The sequence below is a fragment of the Poecilia reticulata genome, chromosome 15, assembly GCF_904066995.2.
Source record: "Poecilia reticulata chromosome 15, P_reticulata-male-v2, whole genome shotgun sequence".
In the NCBI taxonomy this organism is placed as follows: domain Eukaryota; kingdom Metazoa; phylum Chordata; class Actinopteri; order Cyprinodontiformes; family Poeciliidae; genus Poecilia; species Poecilia reticulata.
The window spans coordinates 26,618,653-26,637,042 of record NC_088844.1 but is presented as its reverse complement, the minus strand read 5'-3'; the positions used below and the strand labels follow the sequence as shown (position 1 = coordinate 26,637,042).

General features: G+C 37.3%; 1 protein-coding gene across 1 annotated transcript in view; it reads right to left on the bottom strand.

Annotated features, from left to right (window-relative positions):
- Positions 1 to 18,390, bottom strand: part of LOC103477081 (gamma-aminobutyric acid receptor subunit pi) — a 65,674-nt gene that overhangs the window by 41,717 nt on the left and 5,567 nt on the right. Inside the window, exon 2 of the mRNA XM_008429973.3 lies at positions 4,291 to 4,379. Coding sequence (XP_008428195.3) covers positions 4,291 to 4,343 — 53 coding nt within the window. The 5' untranslated portion in view covers positions 4,344 to 4,379. The remainder of the gene's footprint in view (positions 1 to 4,290; positions 4,380 to 18,390) is intronic.

Genomic DNA, 18,390 nt, shown 5'->3' with positions numbered 1-18,390 from the left:
TGTTAGTCAGATCTGTGAAGACGCTGTTGCAGTAATCAATGCGGCTAAAGATAAACGCAGGATGAGTTTCTCTAGATCGTGCTGAGACATCAGTCCTCTAATCCTGGAGATGTTCTTCAGGTGATAGAAGGCCGACTTTGTGACTGTCTTAATGTGGCTCTGAAGGTTCAGGTCAGAGTCCATCACTACTCCCAGGTTTCGGGCTGATCGCTGGTTTTTAGTTGTAATAACTGAAGCTGTGCATTGATTCTGGTTCGCTCCTCTTTATAGGTCCAAAGATAATAACTTCAGTTTTGTTTCTGTTCAGCTGGAGAAAGTTTTGGCACACGACACCAGAAACTCAGGTGACAATGCCTCCATGATCAAATTACCTCTGAATCCACTCCATCTTGATATTGAGCTCACTGTTTTGAAGTTAAGAAGAAGATTATGCAACAAAGTTCTCTTAAGAAATGTATTTTTGACGAGCGTTAGCGTAAGGTTTAGGACAGCTGGGTGATACTAGCATGTGTGTAGATTATTCTACAGCAGGGTCTGCAGCTCCAGTGTTTGACTGCCACTATGCAACATTTAGATGCGTCTCTGCTCCAACGCAGGCGAATCGAATGAATGGTTAATGACCGAGCCTTTGTAACATTTCCTGATACACTAAGAAGGAAACTTTAAAAAATCCAACTAAAAGGCCCTAAAACCTCATGGGAGAGGTTTTAGTTTGAAAAGATATTTTCTAAAAGGCATGTTTGGCACAAGAACAACATTGCAAATCTTCAAAAACAACACCATGCACATTAAAACTAGAAGTCAGGGAATTAAAGCTGGACCCACAGTTCTCTATATTTTAGATTTTTCTCTGCTTCATCATCACACCTGAATCAAATGATTGTGTTGCCTCCAGTGCAGCAGAAGGCTGTTAATCACCCATTTATTTAAATTAGCTGCATGGAAGCAGTGAAACAAGTAAAAATTGGAGGGCAGTGGGTCCTTCAGGGGCTGGTTGAAAACTCTGGTCTACAGCATAACAAAAAAAAAAGGTGGTATGTTTTGCACGTTTCTTGCATTTGGGTTAAAACCGCCTATGCAACCAATACCTTCGCTGACTCTGGGGAAATTAAGGTAATCCTATAACTTATTTATGCTTACAGATTGACTCAAACTCTGATGATGAAAAGAATACATTAGCAGCATTTGAAATGTTTTTTGAAAATGCATTTAAAGTTTAATATATGCTCTTTATGCGGTATGCGGAGGAAATGTTATTTTTATATCCAGGCTATTTTGGATGAAAACAGCAGATGATGTTTTATCACATCAAACGTGGCACGCAGGCTGGGATAAATTTGTCTACAAAAACTGTTATTGATTGTTTTATTTATTTATTTAGTGCCATATTACAACCAAATTGGAAGTGAATGAGCTCCAAAAGCCGTCAGATTAGGGTTTGGAACATGGGTCCACGTAGCTCTCCATCTGGCTCAATATTACCATGCAGAAAGAAGGATTGCAAGCATTTAACCAATACAAACAACAAAAAGCTGACGGCACTCCAAATGAACTACACTGCTCCGTAAGCACACTCCTCCAGGGGATGTGTGGAGACACAACAGGGACAAAAATGTGCCTCTTTTTAAAAGCAATCATATGATTTGTGTTGTTTCTTTTAGGCCCAGTGGGCCAGTTATTAGATTTACTGCTGAAGGGAACATTTCTGATGCTCTTTCCTCTCGTACATTTGACTCACTTCATGAATTTTTAATTTCTTGCTTAAACTTTGAATTTTTAACTTTCTTTTGATCTGTTTTTACAATATGAGTTGTGTATTGAAGTTTTCCCCACCGTCGCTTTGTTGCGTTAAATGAAGAATCTTTTAACCTGTTTTAATGCGTCAAAGCCGAGTCCAACTTTCTCAGATGACAGACTTTATTTACCTTCTTGAGACGTGATCTTATACCTGTCCTCTTCAATTTTGTTCTTTGTACTCTGGGACAGAACAATCGTGAGTGTCTCAGTGAAAAGAAGAGCAGATGAAAGAATCTGGGACTTGATTGACAGCGAAGCATCGGGGAACGTTCCTTTAATCGGTGGCATCCTGCATCCTGAGCATTAAAAGAAAACCTCCACTCCACACATTTCACGCTGTGGTCAGACACGCTTTACTTTGCTGCGGCTTTAAGCCTGTAAAGTTTGTATCGGCTTGCATCTTCCCTTCTCCAATGTCACTTTTGTTTTCTCTCCTTCAAGCTGCGCTGCATTTAAATTCCCCTTGCGAAGCGCAGAGCTCTCTGCTGATCACAGTAAAGCTATCGAAGGATTCGGAGCCGAGCACCAAAGCGGTCTGCCAATATTCTCTGGAAGAGGCGGAATTGACGTCTCTGCATTTGTGAGACTTGCAACTTTAAACTTGTTCATTCTGCAGTTAGCCAAAATAATGTTAACTCTTCTCCAGTGGGAATGGAGATTACCCTGAATGAATGAATAACTGGCTGCATGGTGGTGCAGTTGGTTGCTGTGGCCTTGCTCCAAGAAGGTTCTGTTTTTTTAATCCCAGTATTTCCCAGGGTCTGTCTGCATGAAGTTTTCATATTCTCCCTATTCCTGCATGGCTGCTCTCTGAGCTCAAGCATCAGTATTTTTCACAAGTGAAGGAAGAAGGCCTCATCTATAACTTTCTACGTTCCAACATACAGTCTTGTGGATCGGGACCAAGAGAACAGGCTTCAAAGTGCAAGTGGCTGAATGGGGCCCTTTGATTGGCTGGATGAGCTCATCCTAAGTCTAAACTCATTTTCATTTTGCCTCACATCAAGATCATGAATGATCCCAAAGAGCTTGTTGAGGCAGAATGCAGAGATACAACTACCCGTTGAGAAAGTGTTAAAATGTTGTAGCTTTTTCTGCATTTGATTAGTTCTTAAGATTAAATAATATTTAAGATGGTCAGCTTTGGTTTACTGTGCTCTGTAGCTTTCTGTCAATATTATAAAGTATTGGCCTTAAAAATAAAACATCTGGTTAAAAATAAAACTGGGGCAGAAATGAAAATTATACCAACTTCTCCTCACACCAGTGCAACACTGCATAACTAATTTGTTTACTTTTTTTTACTTTACTTTTGATTAATGCATCTTACTGAGCAGTTCCTCTGAGACAAAATCCATATTGAGTAAATAATGTGTTTTATAGTGAGGGAACTTAAAATTACATTTATTAGTTATTTTTAGGTTTTTTAACAAAACAAACTTGTTAAATTGTGTGACACCAGGAAGTTAATCATGAATTTTACTGCATTTATACCCACAGATAATATGACATTTTTCCAGTAAGTGAAATAATCTCTGTGGAACCAGTACTTTTGTAACAATATTAAGGAATTAGTCGATTAAATCAAGCTCTTGTGTTAAGTTACTTGTAACTTCAAGTTATTATGCACTAGAAACTAAACCCAAAATATTTTTTGGTTTGTTTTTTTTGCAGAGAAATTTGTCTGAACCTTGTCAAATGTTATGTTGTCCTACTGCTGAAGTGGAAAGTGCAAGAGTTACAAACAACCCAAATGAAAGCTCGGTCCAGACAGGGCCTAAAATCTGGTCTTGGATAACAGGAACCAGACTGAAGACTGACAATCCCTCTCAGTTTCTCTACTTCTCCTTGTCAGCTAACAAACATGCAAAATTAATTCATCACATCTCCGAAGAGTTCCCGTGCACACAACATTTGATGACATGCTTGTGCGGCAGAAAACCTGCTGCAGCCCCATAATGCCGCATCTGATTGTGCAAAGAGAGGCAGCGCTACACAGGGAAGACTCAGTGAGAACCAGACATCTTGCCTCATCTACAGTGTGGAAAGTGCACTCTGTGCCTGGAAAGTACAATGCAGACAGGAGAGGCAGCTCCTCACAGTGGCAGGCAAATGTGCACCAAAACATCCAATCACTCTCTCCTTATGACCTCGGCGGGGATTATAACCCCAATTGTATTCAGTGATGGATGCGTGTAGTGCTGGATCCTTCCTCATCAGTTCTGCTCAGCAGTGTCATAAACGTGGCGGTGGAATTTCAAAGCGTCTTCTTGCCTGATGCATGAGGAGTCAGTGCTGAGCGTTGATGGTTCAAGGGAAAATGAAACCACATGAGTATGCCTCCATCTCCTCCTCGGCTCTCTGCATAACAATTTTTGGCTTTGTACCAAATAACAATCTGACATGACTTGATTATGCTCCCTGGCTCTTAATATAGCGTTGTTGGCGGTTCATCCCACTGGTTATATTTCTCTTATCTATTTGCAGCCTTACCTGCTAATGAGGAGGATGGTGAGCACAGTCCCTCCAGACACGGAGTGAGCCATGGCTGCAAAGGAGGGAAGACGCCTGGTCGAATTTATCTGCAATGAGAAAACACAAAGATCATTTATTTGAGGGGACAGGATTGCAACCGTCACTGACGACTGCATAAGTTGTTGCATTTAAATGAAGTTCCAGCAGACCTGCAGCTACCAGACCACTGCTGCAGACGGTCTGTGTCCCATTTCCTATTTTGAATCTTAAAGATCCAAAGTTTCACGGATATCTCCTACTTAGATACGTCTCCAAGGTAACGACGGTTTCTCTGCGACTTTGGGTTCCTTCACAGACGTTGAAATGGAGCACAGTCTCTCCAGTGGCTTTAAAAAAAATCACGCTGCAGAAAGTAGCAGTGATGATTCACCTCGGGGACACGCTGTCAACAGCATAATGACCTCATTAATGACTTCACCCCAACTTTAACACTGGCACTGAGCTCAAGACTTGGCTGGGAAGTAATGAAAGTGCTTCCCTTCTGGGGGACGGCTCTTGTTGCATACATTCCCATGCTCCCAGTCTCTACCTTCAGTAAGATAAAAGCAGAAACGGAGAGAGAAACCCTCAGAGGCCAGAAAGACGTAACGGCTGAGAGCCAACAGGCGGATGGAAAGCTGGAACGAAGAAAAAAAATATTGCGAAGCAGAAATAAAACTTTAGCACTGAGTCATTAGCGGGACTGACGGTGATGCGACTCTGTCATATGATTGTGCATCTGCCACATATCTCTGTGGAAACATCCACAGAGATATGCAGCTATCCACAAAGTCATTCTTTACTCATTTGACACTGTATCAGACAGAGTTTGATCACTGACACAGAATTTCCGGAGCTGTCACAAATAATTTAAGGACACATTACAGATGTTTATGAAACGAAAATGATGAGAAATTAAGCCTTTTTCAGATTTTTCACTGTATTAATTCACCCATGAAAGCTGATAGAAATAATATAAACAAAGAATCATATTGCAAAGTCATTGTTTTTGTGGCAAAACAACCTAATTCAAAAGTAGGTGCAAAGTGAAACCATAACAATAAGGTCCTGGTAATATGTGACTTTATTTTCAAATGAAGTAAGAATTTGTGCAGGTTTGGTTGTTTGTCCGAACTCCTCACTGCAAGTCTGGACTGGACTGCAGAAGGAAAAGAAAAAAGAATAATTTGAGTAAGTTGTGTAAATAATTATGTATAAATAATAAAAACAAAACTGACAAGTCCAAAACTTGTTTTTCCAAACATAGAAATGGCTGCATTTTTGCATTTTTTATAGGTTTGATCTTTAGATTTGTTCATAGCTTCAAAGCTGGTGACTACATTTTATTACGATAAATAAAATACCAAGAATGGCAAACAAAATGGTTCTTCTTCTACTGAAAAGTCTGAAAACATGGAGTTGGAATGGGACGGATCCAGAGCGACTCTCCTGGCCATAATCTCCACTCACTGAAGCAGCCAGACTTTTAAAAATGAAGGCAAACAAGGATTAACTTATATGTGGAGAAGGACAAGTGAAAGAACTTCATATGAAAATAAAGGTAAGATCATTGAATGTTAATAAAAATACAAATTTGATCTTATTTAAAATATGCTCTTGCTAAGATATTTTTTGAATGATATGTAATTTATTAAAGAATGAATAAAAGCTTATAACATAACAATGTTTCAGTTGAGGTCAAAATTTAAGCTTCTATTTTTGTTAGTGAATGTTTTCACATCCATCTCCAGAGGATTGAACCACACATTGCGTCACTGTTTGAAATTTTATTAAACCTCATAGAAAACCAGGCTTCAGTCAGCTTAGCCTGGTAGAAAGGCAGGAGAACAACAGACAGTAGATAAAATATTTTATTTTGTGTATAATCTAAAATTAGCTTTTTGTAAGAATCACATTGTTGTTTCCATGTTTCCAGTTTTGTTGGAAATGTGTGTAAATCTCTGTTTCAAATAAGTCCAGCTGACTCCTTTATTCCAGACATAACCAGCTGTTCAAAAATATAACTTTGAAAATGTTTCACAGATATTTGTATTTATTTAAATTTTTTAGAGAAAAAAAATTAAGAGAAATCTCTGAAGTATTAAATTTCTCCAAACTTTACAAACTTACCACTCAAATATAATCTTTATAATCTGGTGAACATTCATCTACTTCCTGTCTGACTCTTTTCCTGTACAGTAAAATGTTCACATTTCATTTTACAGCCTCCACTTGAGCACAATTTATGCTACATAAATAAACAAACAAAAATAAGGCTACATATAATATTCAGTTTATGTAAAATGTTTTCTGGACTTTTTGCACTGGTGTGTAAACACTGTAGTAAAATCTGGGCTGCAAATCAGAGTAATTATGGAGGGGGAAGAGTTGGGGGAATTTAGCAGAATTATTTAACATGATGTGGGCCTAGATACATAGTTTAATTCAAAAAACACATAAAAGACTTGGCTTCTGTTAACACCATGTCGAACGTTCTGGTTTGCATGTAAAACATTAGTATTAGATTTTATAAATGTTCATTTTTACAATGCAAAACACTGATTTTGGCTCCAGCAGACGGAACCATGAGTTACTGTATATTTGCAGCTCAGCACGGCTTTAAAAGGCTGATTCATTCACATTTGCCTGGAAGTGACCCAGCTGTCAAATTACAGCACTTTGCAATGACCTGATGAGCTATTTAAAGGGCCAGAATTATCACTTTGCAGCCTGAAACGCTTTAAACGAAAGATCATAGAAATTATATTCTGATGCATGAAGACTGAGAAAGAGCCTTTACGTTTCCTGATGCTTCTCGTAAAATTATTTTTGATTTATCCACGATGGAGGGTAGAATTAAATGTCTGAATTACCTCCTGAGCATTTAGTTACAGTCTAACAGAGACATAATCATTTCATTTAGATGTGTTGAAACGAAAACGTCACCATGTTGCTTCAGTTCATTAAGATTTGCAGGTAGTTGATTCTCTCCTTTGGTTCTACTACAACCTTCCAGCCCACTCTGGACTTTGACTGGGCCACTGGAATCCCTTTCTCTCCGTTCTGTTCTAGATTTTCCACATCATTGTCCTGTTGACGACCCGGTTTAGGATTGATTTATCCTGCTGACAGATGGACTCAAGTCAAAAACATGTTGTTGTTCATTATGGTTAAACTTCTCTATATTTGTCTCATTTCATTAAAGAATAAGAGATAATTTCAACTCCTGATGGTTTTTATTTACAGATCCATCTAGAAAAGATTGGCACCGTCTTACATTTTGTTAAATTTGTGGAAAAAAAAACTCATATTAATGCAGATTGACTGACTTCAAATAGTTTGTAAATGAGATTATACTTTTTTCCAGATTGCATTTTCATTTGCTTCTCTGAGATCATTGTTGACGTATTTCCACCTTGATGTTGTATCAACTCTGCGTCACATTATGCAGATCAGAAAACTGGCAAAATTCCTGGATTTAAAATTTGTCACAGAGATGATGATCACTTAATAAAGTGATGTAATTAGCAGCAGCTGGCAGCTATTTTCCATCTTAAATGTAATCAGTGAAGGGACACAGAGCAGTTCACTCAAAGCTTTTCCATTTTACAGTTTAGGTTTCAGATTAAAACCATTTTAGACGTTAGTAGAGAGCAGATCATTTTTCAAAGTGAAACTGCTTCGTCAATGAATGCAAACCTGGGCCATTCATCAGAGGACCAGAGGAAAGGAAACACTGAGTAGAACCAGAAACTGAGCTAATCAGCTCTGTAAATTTACAGCAAATTACTTCTGGGAATTCAGCAACGTTCCTGACACAGCACCATTACAGACAGCAGCTACTTACACCGCTACAATTAGTGAAAACATTTTATTTTATTTTTTTTACGTAGGCTACAAATGAAAATGCATGCTTGGAAATGGGTAATGCTGCGTGTGAACTTTGAAATTATATAACTTAGATGAATAACAAGATGAATGCGTGTGAAACCAAAAAGCAATAATCATAAAGGCCAGCTTTTTGAGAGCGGCTGTTACGTAAAATCCATCTTGCCTTGTTTTTTAGTTTCACTTTTTGGTTGTGCCACTGTAATCCGTGCATAAGCCCCTGTAATCCATGCATAAGCAGTTGAGACAAAACTCATATCAAAGTCCTGCGCGAAACAAAGTTTGTGACTCCAATCTCAAAACCTCAGTGAACTGATTTGAGAGGTCAGAGACTAATGAATACAACCCTGTATTTTCCCCTCACCAGCTGGAATTGAACCAATCTGTCATCTCCTTTAGATAACTTTGTGATCGTTTGGCGGATGCATATAAATCACACAAAGCTTTCAAACATGACTGTGTCCTCAATCGAAATGTACACTTAAAGTAGAACCCTAAACTCTCACACCAAATGTGCAAATGAAATAAATAATGTATGTTATTAAATAAAAATGATATAGATTAACTCTCAGTTTGATGGATGGGGTATTCAGGAAGGTTTGGTTAATTCAAACTTGTCTGTTTTCTGCTGCGTAGCTGCTTTGCACTTCAATGATGGAAGATTCGTAGATATAAAACGTTTCACCTTCACCTTTCTACACATCTTGCATTTTATAATACAAATTTAATCTCTGAGCAGATTTCCACCAATTGAGTTTTTATGTTTTCTCTTTTTTTCTTGCAATGCGTATTGCACATACAAGCCGTACTGCAGACTTTACACACGTGCTGCTGAGCATGTATATAATTTATTTTTCATGCTGCTCTGTGCAGACACTGTTTGCGCTGGTGAAAATTATTTGCTTACCCCCAACCAGAGACTGCTACAATGTTTGGAGAACATTTTCCAGGTAGAGGTGTAAAAATAAAGTCAAGACGTCGGAGGGTCCTGACGAAGAAGACGCAATTTTAAAGTTCCATCATACAATGCAGTAACAAACTTTGGGTCCAGCGGTATCCACAGGTTTGCAACCAGGTTTTTGGAATGTCCTTCAAAAATATTTGGTTGTTTTTGAATTGTATGGTGAAGCATAAGTGTTGTATTAGATGTGGAAAATGTTGAACAGGATTTAATGATTGTAACAGTTTTCATTTTTGAATTACAAAAATCTGACATGCATTTTAAAAGTCGCTACGCAGGTGGACCTCAGACGACTTCAACAGAGTTTACATAAAAGTTCTTTGGATTTCTCAGCTTAATTTTTGCTATGCTAAGCTATGCTAGGCTATGCTATGCTAGGCTATACTGTACAGCCACTGCTCTAATCAACATCCGCTTAATTCAAATCAGTTTGGACTTTCAGTCAAAGATGATTGGCTGATCAACTGAAAATACAAAAACATTAAGCTGCTATCTTGGCAGCAATGTTATGTTAATGTATCACACTCTATATTTTACACACTTAATTCCTATACACTTGTAATATAACTGAACAGGGCACGTCATAAATGACATGCAGAGTTTAAATACGTGTTTCATAAATCTTCACGTCTTCAACTTTTCAAAAATGTGTTTTAATAAACCTGCAAGAGGAAACTGGACCAGCTGGAGCGATGTAAAAAAAAAAACAGCCTTCCATCACCTGGAGTAGAGCTTTTGAAAAATATTTATTTCATAAAAGAGGCTATTGCTCTGTCCCTATGCAAAGTGGTTATTCTGATCAAGGGACACTTTAATGTGGGAAGATGGGAAGCAGTTCTCCAAAGTCAGCTGTCTGCAGGGTGATTTTAAGCCGACTTGAAAAGGGCACAAGCAAATATAAAACTGATATGTCAGGCAGAGCTGAGTCACTTCATCTAATTATTTGGATACTCTCTCCTTTATTGCTTTTTAGGTTATTTTTCAAGGCATCTTGCATTAGTCACATCAGCAGCATGTGGCATTCAAGGTGCTCGTCCAAACCAAAAGTCTCTAAAACCCTAAATGTTTTTTTCTCTGCTCTGACCTGCAAAACTTCAGGAAAGTGTCATTTTTAGATGTAGATGATCTCTGAGAAGATTTTTGGATCTTCCTTCCTCTTGTATAGATTTTGACTAGAATCAGGACGTGTTAAACTGAATCTCTGTGTTTCTCTGCTTTAATTTCTGATTTTAATCCACTGTCAATTCCTCATGGGTGATAAGTTACATAACACAATTTTCACTGTTGCTTTTACTACAAAAACAAATACAAATTAATGATATGATTTTTTTTTAAAGTACATTTAGAATTTGTACGAGTTTGTTTTAGGTTAAATATTTTTAAAAATATATATTTTTTTAGTCATGTTGTAAAATTAAGAAATCTCAAACTCAGATTGAATGAGGACAGATTGTTTGACAGAGCAAGTTTGGTGGGCCTGAAGGTTTGGTCATAAAATAGAGTCGATATTAATCATTGGAGATATAAAACCACGTTTACTTGGACTAGACCGGTCTGAGACTGCATCTTCAGGACCCGTCTACCCTGACTGCATCTGTAGCAAATTTCACTACATTTATTTTTTTATTTTAAAACAACAACAACACACCAACTGTTCAGATAGAAAGAGAATCAGACTTTTCTACCAATAAGATCCTACAGGTCTTCACAATCTCAATAAAATCACACATTTTGAGAAAACTGAAAAAAAAAAACTCACATATTATAACTGGCATAATCTGCTAATCAGCAAAACAATTTAACTTAGACTGTTTCTCTGCAACTTTAAATTTGAGCCTGCAGCTCATTTACTATTTAGATTTTTAAACAAACTGTTAGAAATGAATGGAGAGCCTTGCTCAGCAGTCATTAGGAGCTGATAGCTGGGGAGGTGCAGGTGTGACTAATTACGTTGATTATGTTGGGCTCCATTAGGGGAACAACTATGTGCTGTGGTTTAGCAGCAGAAATAACTGTGACTTTTTCTAATCTCAGCAGAGAAACGCGTGCATCGCTGTGACAAATATTTTTTGATTAACCAGCCGCTCCGATTTGGGAAAGAAAAGCATTACAATCGGTGATGTCTAGCCAAGATTGTACAGACTCTAACACAAAATGATAGAAATAAATTCACAGAAAATCAGATACTTTGTTTTAACTTATTCATATCTTGACATTTTTTTACAGCAGAAGAACACATTGCATAGATTTGTGTGGAAATGTAAGGCGATATTTTTAAGGTGACCCTTCACCTCACCTTAAAAATATTTTAATCTTATTGCTCTTTTTCATGGTGGGCTGACTATGCAACATACAAGGACTGATATTAAACATAATGCTTTAAAGTATGTGTAAACAAATCCAAGAAACAGCCAATTTGCTTTTTATAGTCAAAAATTATGGGAGAATATTTAACTCTGCTTTTGAGCTTAACCAAACAATTTTCAATAGAGTTGACTTTAAGTTTTGGGATTTGCCACCTTCTCCTGTTTCAAAGCCAGGTGGGATTCATTTTTTGGATCATTATCCTGTTGGAACAAACATCTAGTTTAACCAAAACAATGTTTATTCATGGTGCAATTTGCTAAGATACTTTTGAGCAAATATTAGTGGAGGTATATATTCATATCTAACTGTTTTGTATTATTTTTAAAATAGACAATAAACTGAAAGGTGTTCAGCTGTTGCTTTTTCTTAAAAAAAAAATTCATCCTCCCATGGGAGGGTGAATTTTGCCCCCGAGCAAAATGAAGGTTCCAATAAATTAATAAAAAGTAAATAATACAATAATAATAATAATAATAATAATAATAATAATAATAATAATAGTAATGATACAACATGTCTATGGTGAGTGTGTGCAGAAATCAGAACTCTACACATCTGGGAAATGTAGTCCCACTGCAATGTTTCCACAAATTGCATTTGCTTGTTTTATTTTTTTGCACAGCATTTATTGAATGTAATGTACTGTGTGTCTTGAAACTAATTCCATAAGAAAACAAAAGAAAGAAAATAATTTTCCATTGTAACCATGGTTTTATTACTTCTGTTGTCTGACTATTACAAGTCTGTTTGGATGCATGAATCCAATTTATTATTTACAAATATTGACCACAATAATCGAGCTCTGGCTGTGAGAAAACACAAAGTACAAATCCACTGCTGTCTTTATGATTTAAAACCTTAATAACTCACAGCAGCAGCAGCAGCTCAGAGATTAATGTGGCACTAAAACTGAGTGGGCATCCCATCAAAACAGAGTGAATGCAAATAATCAAACTATTTTTTTTCAATAAAGATATTAGATCAACATGTTCTTAAAATCCACGCAGCATCATGAACTAACCCAGCATGATGCAACAAATGACAGCAAACAGATGCAGGCAGGCAGAGGCGTCACGATTTGTTGGTTTCCTTTCACCTCATTGAAGCAAAACTTCATCTGTAGTGACGTTATTAATGAAGTGGCACACACTACTTCATTTTAACAGTTTGACAACAAATACTATTTGCTCTCCTGCTCACTTATATATATATATATATATATATATATATATATATATATATATATATATATATATATATATACATATAAAACATACTTTCCTGATCCTTGTGTTGTTTATGTTTATATGAAAAACTCCAGTTTGTGACTAAAGTTGCTGTTGACACTTTGCAGTTGCGTCTGTAGAAATCCATATTTGCTAACGGGACATGAATATGTAGCTAATGGAGTTGACCAATTCACAAGATCCAATGTTTGTCTGGATCGTATGTTACACCGAGATCTTTTTATTTCATTGTTCCCATCCCAGATGTGCTTAAGCCTTCAGTATCTTTTTCAGAGCACATCCTTCGTTTTCTATCTTGCCAAGTATGCTGACATAAAAAATAAGTTCTACAGGTCTGGATGTAAAGATTTGAATGAGATTTTATAACATCAGATTTATTATGGAATAAATAGCCTAATATTGCACAAGGAACAAGGCTAAATTACTTTTAAATCATCTTCTTTTTCTCTTTCTAATTGAGGATTAATTGTAAAATGAGATTTTGAACTTCACGCAGAGCAGAGGTTGGAACTGGCAACCCACCAGTTAAAGGACAAATTCAAACCGCAGCCTTTACTGGACTTCATCCAACAGTCCAGACCAAAGACAAAACGTAACCAATTCTACTGATTACTTTTGCAAACTCTGAAAACTGCAATGTAAAAACACTTTCATTCAATTCAGAAACAACCTGAAAAATACATGCGACAGCAATCACATGTGCAGCAAAAGGTGCTGCCACAACAAATTGAATTAAGAGAACTTATAGTTGGCATATTAAATACATATTAAGCTAGTTTTGCATATACCATTCTTCATTTGTTGATTAACATGAAGTGTTTAACTATCCATCCATCCATTTTCTTACACCCTTGTCCCTCAGTGGGGTCGGGAGGGGTGCTGGTGCCTCTCCAGCTAACGTTTCAGGCGAGAGGCGGGGTCACCCTGGACAGGTCACCAGTCTGTCGCAGGGCAACACAGAGACAAACAACCATGCACACACACACTCACACCTAGGGGCAATTTAGACAGACCAATTAACCTGACAGTCATGTTTTTGGACTGTGGGAGGAAACCGGAGTACCTGAAGAAAACCCACCATGCTCAGGGAGAACATGCAAACTCCATGCAGAAAGACCGGGGCCGGGAATCGAACCCAGAACCTTCTTGCTGCAAGGCAACAGCTCTACCAACTGCGCCACTGTGCAGCAGCGTTTAACTAAATAAATTATTTTAAAAAAACCTTGTAAAATGTAAAGTAAATATTAAAGGATGCCATTTTGCTTTAGTTATTCAAATCATTTCACATAAAACAAAAAAGACACAAATTTGTCTGTGCCAATAATTTTGACTTCAAAGTATAACTATAAACCTGTTGATCATTTACTGTGGTGTTTTTTTATTTTTAGCTTTTTTAATCCACAAAACAAAAGGCTTGATTTGCAGTAAATTATATGTCTGAAAACATTCATGTCACAATGCATCATCAAACAGCTTTTACTGTTTGTAACGAATTTTGTAATTAGGGAAATTTTATGATTATGTTAGATGAATAATTTCAGCACTACTTGCCTCTACTGTAGTGCAAACATGTTTTATACCATCGCAGCTTTAGCTTTCCTTCAGTTTAATCAGTTACCAGTTCTGCAACACACCAGTCACTCGTTGCAAGGGAAACTTTGTTGCAAAATATGCATTACAAAATAAAAAGATTGCATTGTGTGCATCTTAAATGCAAAGCTAATGCATCTTTTCTCACAGAATTTTTGCTTCACTGCTCCCTTTTCCTTCAGATGTTAAAGATTTCTTCAGAGAATCTACAAGTACACCGAAACCAAAATAGCTCTAAAAGAATCACTAATGTGCGAGGGATGAAACAAAGTAATGGAGCACATCGCTGTGTGGTGGACTAGTTTCATCTCAGTCACCAGTCTGTCAGTGGTTGTGTTACCGTCGGCTCTTTATGGGTCCTGCCAGATCATAAACAACATCTTTTGGTGTAAAATCCTGTCATCAGACTCACATTCGGGGTCACAGATCTTCACTTTTTATTTTTCAAAGGACATCAACATGAGCTCTCAAAGAAACATAAGATATTATTTGAATTTGCAGCTCTTAATCCTGAATGCTTTACATTTTGTCACCTTATTTAGTCAGAATTATTCTGATGAAATGATTCTGTAGGGATTTTTTTGTGAGGAATTAACGTAATGATAGTTGCAACTGAATTCTTGGTGGTGGGAGTTGCACCAAGACCTTTTTGATTTGATATCTCCAAATAAAAACTATTGCATAACCCAAGCCCACCTGTATAAGTTAACAATGCTAATTTTACAACAAAAAAAGGGTTGCAAGACTGGTGAACTGCTTAAAAAAAACTTCAGTCCAGTTTAAAGATTAGCAGAAGAGGTACGACGGTCAGATGAAACCAAAACTGAAACCAATGACCTACATGCAAAACACTAAATATGGACTATTGAAAAGCCATTTCTCAATGATGGCACATCGTGGCTCCAGGTGTGCAAATCCTTCACAGAGGCAGAGAAACAGATTAGAGTTGATGGAGAGGAGGACAGAGCAAAATACAGAAGAAACTGGAATTATTCTCTTGTTCGAGGATGTTTCAGGTAGTTTGGACATATCAGACTTTTAGTTTTATTCAGAACAATGACACTAATTGGGCTTTTAAGATAAGTGTATTCTGACTAAATCTTTCAAGACTGGTAGTTCCAGCCCATGTTTAAATTTGACGAAACCGTTCTGATGTACCTGAGCAGTTTTTAAAGGAATAGTAACTATGACTTAATCAAACCCAAGTAAAGCACATATAACAGGTGTCTTCAGATCCAGGCCTGGCATCATCCCTGGTCCAACACACCTGAATCAAACGACCAAATCACCTCCTCACTGTGCCGTCACTTCTCCAGAGTCCTGCTAACAACCTCATTATTTGACTCTGAAGGTTGCAGGACATCGGCTCAATAAAGCTGGACCTGAAGACCCTGATATAGAGGTTTATTTTTGTAGAAAAGTATGAAAATACTCAGAGTGGTGTGAATATTTTTGCAAGGAGCTGCAGCTGTTTTGTTGGTAGGTAGAAGCATCCAATCAGCTCCACCTGACATCAATTTCTCCGGATAGCAGATAGGTTTGCTGTTCATCACTCTGCATGATTATTACTCTGAGCAACCTAAATACACTCAGTGCGGTGGGGATTGGCAGCCCTGGCAAACATGGCAGCAATGATGGAGGAGAGTGTGATTTAAAAAAAACAAAAAAAGGTGGTTTTGATTGTAAACATGTAACTGTGATAAATTACTGACTGGTATAAATTTACAACCATTAAATCCAGAATTTAATGCTAAGACATGTATTCCCCAGAAAGACAGAATCTGTTAGGAAATAATTGTCTTACAACTTACTGGCAACTTTAATAACTCCCATTAAATAAATACAACTGATATCTGTCTATCATCTATACCTGCTTATTCTTAAGGGGGACATAGGGGTTTGGTACCAACGTCCAGAGGTCAACTGAAGGACATAACTGAGTCATTGATCTAAAATCTTATGCATTACTGCTTAAATTTAATAGTAAGCTATTGATCATTAACCTATAGCTCCATGTTTCCTTGTTGTATAGGAGTGAGGATTATTTCTGAGCCACTATTCAAAATGGAAAATACAGAAGAACATGTCCTTCAAAGAAAATAAATATTCTTCATAAAAGAAGAAAATAGCTGCTTACCTAAACTTACCCATATCTACAGTTAGATGAAACTGAAAGTGAACATGGAACGTCAACATTAGCGCCATCTTTTGACTCTGTTTGTGTACAAACTGTCTGTAAAGAATGATGCTGTGATGCAGCACACATTTCAGCTTTGACCTGACAATAAAGACGAAGGTTGGATGAGGACAAAAGGTTATCGCCTCCTACAGGGAGCAGGGTGCTGAGATATGAAACAAAGGACAAATCTCAAAGATAACAAAAGGTCATCCACAGGTCAGCTGGTTGTTTGGGAGGAATGAATTTTTTTTTTAACCCGTTTGTTAAACACATCTGGCGATCCAAGTGGAAATGTTTGTTTTTCAGATGAGACTAAAACTGAGCATTTCTGGAGGAAACGCTGCAGCTGTGTGTGACGTGATGGCAAGAAGTAATCTAAAGAAAAGTCCTAAAGACTGGAGGATCTAGAGAAAGATCCCTCTCACTCTGGAAACATTGAGATCATTTAGGATGAAAACTGGGTGCAGATTCATTGCTTCAGCCAAAAGGTGTTACACAACAGAGGACAATAAGAGTGGCAAAAATAATTTCATTAAACAGTTTTTCTAAATATGAAGTTGATTTTCACTTAGAGTTGGATTATGAATCTGCAAAAACATGAATTGTTTAACACGTTTTTCAGAGGTGGCGCAGATATGTGTGGAGAATGTTTCACATTTAAGAATTTCAGATTGTTGGTTTCTGGAGCGATTCAAAAGTTGTTTGAAATCCTACAGAAGCTGATTCACACTAACGTCTCCAACATCTGCACTTCTTCCCCTTTTTAGATGTCACAGTAGATAAATCTGACAAGAATAAGTTGTTTTTGAAATATAATCTATTACTATATACCATGGGATGTAAAAACATTGGCAAGCTATTTACTAGCTGCTCAGCTGACCATACATTTATATGGATTCATTTAAAGAAATATTGGCAAATGAAAACTGTTCCGTCTCTTACAGTCCACTAATAAAAGGTTGGGAGTCCTTCCAGATTTCACCCCTGGTCACAGTTTGCCACATTCTTACCAAAAGCATAAGATGCCGGGGGCAAACTGGGCAGAGTTGAGAGACAATGGAACAATGTGACAGCCAATGACGGGATGGTACCATAGGACTTCTGCCATCAGACCGCATTAATGAAGATGCATGACACTGTGCCAGTGAGTCAAAGCAAGGTCCCAGACCAGAGAGTGGCACAGATGCTGCCATGATGAAATAAGCCTGAACAGTTTGAATGTATCTGTTTTCTATATCTATTCAGTCCCTGTAACTCTGAGTCAAATAAGGATGGATTTAGTGAAACGTGATCAAACCCCTGCAGTTTTTGTGATAAAAATAAACCATGAGAGACAATTTCAAACATCTCTTTCAGCACCAAACCAATCATAAAAAGGAGCCAAAAACTGGACACCTTCTCCAGTGTTTGGTGGTGTTGAGTTCAAATAATCAACTATAGAGAATCTGAGCCACATAAACAGAGTTATTCTATCCAATAGGGTTTTTGTCTGGTCTTTATTTCCATTCTTTACTTTTTCCATTATTTATATAAGTTGAAGGTTGTAAAGAATCAAATGGTCACATTGGTATCAGTCAGGAGAAGAAAAAAATCCACAGCAGTGCATATTTATTCCATGCCACTGTGAAAATAATCACTTGTGATTGGAAAAAATAGTAAAACTGGTGCATTACAAAAACAGGATGTTTTCCAAACTTGATGAAAACCTAAAAGAATATCCATGAGTGACTGGATGTGTTCTGCATCCTTCTTTATTCTCCATCTGTCTGGACCAAAGATAAAAATCCAAATCCCATCTAAAATCTTCCAAAACCTTGATAGAAAATGTCTTATTGTCTGTTGAAACC